The sequence below is a fragment of the Bidens hawaiensis genome, unplaced genomic scaffold (assembly GCF_021521415.1).
Source record: "Bidens hawaiensis isolate Kalapana, Puna unplaced genomic scaffold, B.hawaiensis_p1.1 tig00032462_1, whole genome shotgun sequence".
NCBI classification, from domain to species: domain Eukaryota; kingdom Viridiplantae; phylum Streptophyta; class Magnoliopsida; order Asterales; family Asteraceae; genus Bidens; species Bidens hawaiensis.
In genome coordinates this window covers 45,245-53,828 of record NW_027505252.1, presented here as the reverse complement: position 1 = coordinate 53,828, position 8,584 = coordinate 45,245, and the positions used below count along the sequence as shown (strand labels likewise).

Below are 8,584 nucleotides of genomic sequence, written 5' to 3'. Positions count from 1 at the left end.
ATAACCAAACCAAACCTTTTATTCTACTCCATTCAATTCAATTCAATTAATTTGACTTAAAAAAGCAAGAAGATGATGCTCTATAATCATAATGATTTATTTGACAACCACCACCACCACCACCAGTCTCATTTGCAACACACCAAAATAACCAAACCAAACCAAACCTTTTATTCTACTCCATTCAATTCAATTCAATTCAATTAATTTGACTTAAAAAAGCAAGAAGATGATGCTCTATAATCATGATGATTTATTTGACAACAAACACCACCACCACCACTAGTCTCATTTGCTACACACCAAAATAACCAAACCAAACCTTTTATTCTACTCCATTCAATTCAATTCAATTCAATTAATTTGACTTAATCTACTACTACTTATCAATGAGAAGGATAAAGTTCGAGTTAATCTACTACTACTATCACTACTACTTATTACTGGTAGCTGGTGCTACTTGTTTCTACTCAGGCTCGAGCTTGAACCATGACGGTCAAACATTACTCTCACTCGCACGCCACTGGGTTTCCGTACCCCAGACGTGGAACGCTTCTCATCCGGACCCTTGTCTATGGTTAGGCGTTGTATGCGACCCAAAACTTAAGCTCGTGGTCTCTTTAAACCTTTCAAACTCTAATATTGCGGGTGAATTAGGACCAGAGATCTCTCGGTTAACCCACCTAAAGTTCTTGAACTTAAGCTCTAACCGTATTTTGGGTACCATCCCTTCACAGATAGCTAACTGCACTCGCCTTCAGTACCTCGACCTCTCTCTTAACCTCCTTTCGGGTAACATACCCCAAACACTCGGTACTGGTACTGGTACCAGTTTAACATACCTTAGTCTTTTTAACAACTCACTTAATGGTTCTTTACCCGAATCCATGTTTAATAGTCCAACTTTACACACTCTTCGCGTCAGCTCTAACCGCCTCACCGGCTTCATTCCATCCGACTTTCGAAACGCCACGAGCCTACACAAACTATGCATAGATAACAATCACTTTTCTGGCAATTTACCTCACCGCTTAAACAAACTCGCTTATTTAGACGCTAATAACGCTGGCTTTCGAGGTGTAACAATTCCTGTTGGTACTACTGCTAATAGTTGTAACAATTTAGTGTATTTGGATATATCTAATAACCAGTTTGTTGGTGGGATTCCACCTGAACTGGCAAACTGCACTAACCTCCAGCAGGTGGCAATTGTGGGCTGCGGGTTAACCGGTTCCATACCCTCGTCTTTCGGTCGATTCACTCATTTAAAATTACTTTACTTTTCGATAAACCAGTTGTCTGGAAGGATACCAGTTGCGCTAGCTAACCTCACTGCCTTGAGGGATCTCCAGCTAGACCAAAACAAACTGGAGGGTACTATCCCGAGTGAGCTCGGTAGGCTTAACTTGACAGCCCTGTTATTGTTTACCAACCGCTTCACCGGCGAGGTTCCCATGAGTGTTTGGAAAATGAAAACGCTGGAAAAGCTTTGTATTTACGACAACCGTCTTTTCGGTGAACTGCCCATTGAGGCGACTCGGCTTACACGTTTACAAGAATTTACTCTGTTTGATAATCAGTTTTCGGGCGTCATACCCCAAAGCTTAGGAGTCAATGGTAGTCTCGTTATACTGGATTTTTATAACAATTCGTTTACCGGACCAATCCCGAAAAATCTCTGCGATGGCAACCGACTCGAGAAGCTGGTTTTAGCATTTAATTTTTTCCAAGGGGGCATTCCTTCCGAGTATGGCAATTGCCCGAGTCTTAAAAGGGTGATTATAAATAACAGTAATCTCACTGGGGCTCTTCCGGACTTTGTTAATAATCCAAACTTGTCATACATGGATCTAGAGGGCAACGGGTTCACCGGACAAATTCCTAGTAGTATTTGTAAGCTTAGTAATATTACAGAAATTAATCTGTCAACGAATAGGTTGTCGGGTGTTTTACCGCGGGAAATAGGAAACCTTATGCAGCTTCAGGCTTTAGATCTCTCAGACAATGAGCTAGAAGGTCCCTTGCCACCTCAACTAGCTAAATGCACTAAGTTGTTGAACTTTGATGTAAGTCGTAACTCGTTTAATGGAACCATCCCAACTGCTTTACCGGCAATGTCCGGGTTATTGACTCTTGACTTGAGTGAAAATCAGTTTACGGGTGGCATTCCGTCTTTCGTATATGAATTCAAAGATTTAACGGATCTTCAACTTGGTGGAAACCCTTTAGGCGGACGTGTACCTTTGTCGATATCAGAGCTTAAGACACTAGTCACTTTAAATATTAGTAACAATGGCTTGACAGGTGGTATTCCCAAAGGTTTTAATAAACTGGTGATGTTACAGCTGTTGGATGTTTCTCATAACAATCTAACCGACACATTAGCGCCACTTTCAGAGCTTCGTGCGTTAACCGACGTCAACGTTTCATACAATCTCTTCACGGGCCCGATACCAGAGAATCTGGTAAGGTTTCTGAACTCGTCCGTTTATTCATTCATGGGAAATCCAGGTCTTTGTGTCGATTGTGGACTGAATAACTGTGATGCAGCCAGCGGAAAGCTGAGGCGTTGTACCACCGAGTCAAACAGACAAAAAGGTCTTACGAAGTTCCAAACCGCAATGGTGGCTCTTGGGACATCAGCGTTTTTGTTTGCAGTTGTTATTGGTCTCGGTTTGTTGTACCAATCCCGGAAAAGAGAAAAACATGGGATCGAGGAAATATATAGTGTTAAGGACGATAAAGGGGACAGTTATCTGTTTCACCAAGTAATGGAAGCCACAGACGATCTACACGACAGCTACATTATTGGTAGAGGGGCCCACGGGACGGTGTACAAGGCTTCATTGGGTCCCGAGGGGGTGTATGCCGTAAAGAAAGTAATGTTTGGAAGCAGTAAAGAAGGAAGCACGAGCATGGTTCGGGAGATTGAGACAATTGGGAAGGTGAGACACAGAAATCTTGTGAAATTGGAGGATTTTTGGATGAAAAAAGATTACGGTTTGATATTATACAAGTATATGCATAACGGTAGTCTTCATGATATTCTGCATGAGGTGCATCCGCCTCCGTTTTTAGACTGGGGCATTCGTTGTAACATAGCTCTTGGAACCGCCCATGGTTTAGCATATCTGCATTTTGACTGTGATCCACCTATAGTTCATAGAGATATTAAGCCCATGAATATTCTTTTGGATGCTGAGTTGGAACCTCACATCTCAGATTTCGGCATTGCAAAGCTTCTAGATCAATCATCCGTGGCGCTCATGAGTGGCACATTGAGGGGCACCATTGGCTACATCGCCCCAGGTAAAGTAACTAGTTAGCTTGCTTTTATTTAGAGGTGGCAAATGTGACTCACTGGATTGAATGAGTTGTATTAAAATGTATATAACGGGTCAGAATGGGTCAAAACTAAAAAAATGATTGAAACGGGTCAAAAACGGGTTGAAATTTCACACGTTTTTTTTTCTTGAACGATAAAAACGGAGAAAACTTTTTAGTACTTTTACTTTTTTAGTTGAGTTATGATTTTTTAATTATTTTTTTAAAATTTTTTAATAAGGGGTTTTTGAAATGGGTCGAATGGGTTTTTGAAAGCTTAACCCATTTTGACCCATTTCAAAAACCCTGATTAAAAAATTCAAAAAAAATAATTAAAAAATCATAACTCGAAATATAAATAAAAAACTAAAAAGGTAAAAATACTAAAAAGTTTCCTCCGTTTTTCTCGTTTTCAAAAAAAAAAAAACTTGAGAAATTTCAACCCGTTTTGACCCATTTCAGTCATTTTCTTTTTTTAGTTTGACTCATTCTGACTCATTATATACATTTTAATACAACCCAATGGGTCACATTTGCCACCCCTACATTTACTGATTGATTTATTGATAATGATAATATTAATATTTGGACAGAAAATGCATTTAGTTCAACCAAAAGCAAGGAGTCCGATGTGTATAGTTATGGGGTTGTGTTACTGGAACTGGTAACCAGGAAGAGGGCGGTCGATCCTTCATTTGAAGATGGAGTGGACATTGTGAGGTGGGTGCGGTCCGTTTGGCATGAAAATAGACAACTAGAGGATGTCGTGGATGATGCAGGAGGGCTTTACGACGTAAAGGAACAGGTGACCGAAATGCTTCAGCTTGCTTTGAGGTGTACACAAACCGAACCAAGCAGAAGACCGTCAATGAGAGACGTCGTTAAAGAGTTGGAAGACGTGTATGCGGAAATCAGAATACATTGAGTTATGATTGGGCTTGTGCAATTTTTTATTTTTTTAAAATAAAAGTAGGCTTATATAAATTGGGTTTAAGCATTAAGAATACATTTTTTTAAATAATGATAGATATAAAAAAGGTTTAAAAATTTCAAGGCTACCTAGGTGATTGAACCAGAAGATGCCCCTCCTCTCAAGGCTGACAATGCAATGATATATGTATATGCTCCTCCTATAGGTTTTTTTAAAAGGATTGTCACACCGGTGACTAAATCTCTAATAGCACTGTATATCAATCACATTTCAACGATGCACGCAAATTTCTGTCGATGATTACAACGACGCATTTAACTTCACGTATTATTCAATTATGTAACATAAGTACTATACAATGATTACAATGGTGCGTATACCACATTACAATTCAAAATTGTACACTTTCAACTCACATATTCATTGCAAAACCATGTGTGGTTAAATTGACATAGTTGCACCCCTTCTTGTAAAATCCATGCATATGCATACACAAATCACAACCAGTCGCCTTCCTACGTTGTTTGAAGAATACTATTACAATAGATTGCCCTATGTGTGCATTTCATAATACATAAGTGAAAAATGAAGGGAACCATATGATTTTGGAGTTTAATCGTACTTAGAGGATATAACATCCCTTTATTTATTATATGAGTTATATTGTCTGTACTAAGAATGAGTTGTCTATATGACTATATAACATATATCAAATGTTTCTTAACCAATTGTTAATTCAAGACGCTTTTGTCATATTCTATTGTTCAATAGGAAAATAATGAAAAGCGAACCAAAATTAATGTTCTTAACAACGATGTCTTAAAATCTATGCAGTTGATATCGCCGATGTATCACCGATATATCACTGATATATCGGTTATCGGTCCCCTTGTGATATATAAATCAGAATATGATTTTAGAATGTATCGGTACCGATAATATCAACAATATTGAGCGATATTGGACTAATATTTGACCGATATATCACCGGTATTCTCGATATCCGTGTTTTAAGTCTTCATTATCAACTTTTAGTGTTCGGTGTTAGTGTTTTAAGTCTTAATCAATTCTTACTTACTACGATTGTTAGTATTTTGCAATTTTCAAAAGGCTACTTTGTTAATGGTATGAGACTATACTGAATTATTAGTTTAAATTGCTATATATATATATATATATATATATATATATATATATAAATTTTACATGATATTTGAATTACCGATATCCCACCGATATCTCACTGCGATAATCGATATCTCAGATATCGGTTGTTGATCGATATCCGATATTTTTCCGCATTAACTGATTTGCTTAAAATTACGTTCATTTCATGTTTCTAAGAATTCAATTCATTGAGGTATGAGGTGATCAAATCAACAAGTTTCACACTCAGTATGTATGTATATATGTATGTATGTATGTATCATGCATTTTAAACCTTTATAGTGAACTTACATGGGTTTATTTACATTTATAAACTTTAAGAATTTTAAACTTTACAAAAATAACTTTTAATATAAAACTTTCTAAAGCATTTGTTGAATAAATTTATTAATTTATAACATTAAACATTACTTTATGTTTATTTTTTTAATAAATTGTTAGAATTTGCATGTATTTATTAAATTATAAAAAGTTGTAATGATATGAAAACCTACGTATTGATGTAAGTAAAGTTCTTTGGATAATTGGATTGGATGAGTTAAATCGTTGTTATGTATTATAAGCACATAATATTAGTGAAGGATGGGGAAGGTCCATGTACATTTTGATCTTAATATAAGTACGTAGGAAATAACGCCAATTTATTTAAAAATGCGAACGTAAGAAACAATACCAACTACAATACCAATCTACATAAACAATGACTTATAATAACAAATAAAAGAGCCTAAAAATTACAACAAAAGAATCAAAATCAAGAACAAAATAATAACATCATATACCAACATATATTTATAACAGCAAAAGAAAACATCTAATAATAACAACAAAATATAAATAAGCAAATACTTATAACGTCTCATAATCGAAAATTAGCAAATACAAACAAAAAATAGCAGCAGACTTCTATAAAATTAAACATAATCATAACAATAAATTGATTCTCACCATTTTCATGTTAAAAATAAAATGTATTTGATCATGTTTACCTTACACAATGCACATGGTATAGTCCTATAACTACTTGTAAACGTGTATACATGTATTTATAATATTGGTTAGTTTATTTAGGTGAAAAACATATATGTAATTTGGACCAGGTTCATATTATAAAAAATATTTGTGTACGATGCATCTATCTATCCTTAATATAGTCAAGTCAACTTGACACCATTTTTTTTATCTAAATGCAAATAGGTGTCATTACTATTTATTTAAATTATCGATTAAAATTAAACTTCATCAATGATGACGTAAGCTTTATAAATTTTAGTGTTTAAACCATTTCATAAAGCTAACACAAAAAAAGATTTTTATGATTGACAAACACATTTTAACTTACTATTTTTTGAAAACACCAATAAGCCAGTAAGCATTTTTCAAACTCAATTTCAAACATATAAGTTTAAAAATATAAGAAACAATTTCATTTTTTGATAAAAAAAAAATATTTAACTATTTAGAAGCAAGAAGGCAACTTTTACTATGTCGATATGTACCCCGGTTTAAAACAGGTTTCATTACACGTTAAATAGGTGTGATTATACCCTATTCCCCATTAAACCCACTCATTTAGACGGTAGACAATGTTCTTATGTGTGTCATAAACCTAAATGGACGTAAATACCTCTCGCTTATTAAACCCGCATATTTACATGTGTTGTCGTCCTTGCTTCCTACACTTCTTATGTGAATTTCCTTTTATTCCAAAATAACTTGAGTTTTACATCTTATAAGGTTGTACAATTAGACTAATAAAACTAATTACTTGATTTTCTCCAAAACAATACTATATAACACTATATAGTATATATCAGTATGCAAACATATCGCAATATGAACTTGAAAATTTTGTTCGAGAAGTAAAATATTATTATTATAAATACAAATCATTAAAGCTGTAACGACAAGTATCATTATTTATTTATTGGACTACGTGGCATCCTAATTTAACTACGTGTTATAATAATCAATGTAAAGATAATTGTCATACTATATATACGTACATTTGCCCTTTCCTACAAGGCTACAATAATTGTTTGGTTAATTACAAAATAGGGAAGCTACTTAAATTGGATGCATGTCGCTTCCAAGAATTAAAAGACAAAAATTTAATATCAATAATGTATACCAAATTCTAGAAATATTTGGAGTAAATAAATTAAACTAAATGATTATATTGACACTCTCCAGTTAAAATAGAATATATAAAAAGTGAATGTGTTTAAAAAATGAACTATAACGACTAGAATTGTTATAAAGAGAAACAAAACTAATACACTAATTTAAAATTTGTGTAGCAAAATGACTTTGCTTTACATAGTTACATGAATCGTGAGCCTCTGCTAGTGTCTTTTAAAACAAGGTCGAGGAGCATTAAGAATTCAACAATTCCATTAATTTTGCAGGCTTAGTTTACTGTGCAATAATCGTTTAACGTACGATAGGTACGCAAATCATGCTCAAAGGCAAAAACAAAACGCTCAAAGTCAAAAAAACTAAAGCGCTCAGCCAAAAAACTAAAACGTTCAACCAAAAATACTAAAACGCTCGAAACGGTTTTCGTAAAGAAAAGTAAAAAATTGATCAATTAACAATCCAAAACTGTTTATTTCGGTGAACCAATGATTAATTGGATATTTTTGACGATATCAAAGATCTTGCGATGTGATTTCATAGATCAATTTCATGAATATAAGTATTCTTGTACCTAATGTATAAACAATTATTGTATTCTATCTCTTCTCTAATTTTGCAATACGTTTTTTTAAACAAGACTGTGTGTGTGCATGCATATGCATGTTATGTCTTTACCCACACCAAAAGAAAACAAGAGGACTTCAAAATAACATATTCAAAGTTTTCAAACCATGAAAAGAAAATGTTGAAGCATTGACAACTTCATGGTCTCCATAACGTAGATGTGGCAACTGGCAACATACATCAATGAGTCAAGTTTTTGTTATTATTTTCTTTATAATAAATCAAACAAAGAAATTAACAAACAATTATATTAAAATAAAGTGTGTTAAAAGTTATATAGTGTTTTGATTTTTTTTAACTTCTACATATAATTAGATTTTACAGTTGTTTAGGAGATGCATGTTAAAAGCGTTGTATGGGATGGTTTTTCTTTTAGTTTGTTTGAACGAAATGGATTAT

General features: G+C 34.1%; 1 protein-coding gene across 1 annotated transcript; it reads left to right on the top strand.

Annotated features, from left to right (window-relative positions):
• The first annotated feature begins 389 nt into the window (after positions 1 to 389).
• Positions 390 to 4,249, top strand: LOC143611872 (uncharacterized). The gene is made up of 2 exons (XM_077085990.1): positions 390 to 3,309; positions 3,918 to 4,249. Exons 1-2 carry the CDS (start codon positions 390 to 392, stop codon positions 4,247 to 4,249), a joined length of 3,252 nt encoding a protein of 1,083 aa, XP_076942105.1.
• Positions 4,250 to 8,584: the final 4,335 nt, after the last annotated feature.

Excerpts from the sequence above, each read along its gene's own strand:
- LOC143611872 (XM_077085990.1), top strand. The coding sequence starts at position 390 with ATGAGAAGGATAAAGTTCGAGTTAATCTACTACTACTATCACTACTAC. Across the intron at positions 3,310-3,917 it reads CATTGGCTACATCGCCCCAG|AAAATGCATTTAGTTCAACC; the intron begins GTAAAGTAACTA and ends ATATTTGGACAG.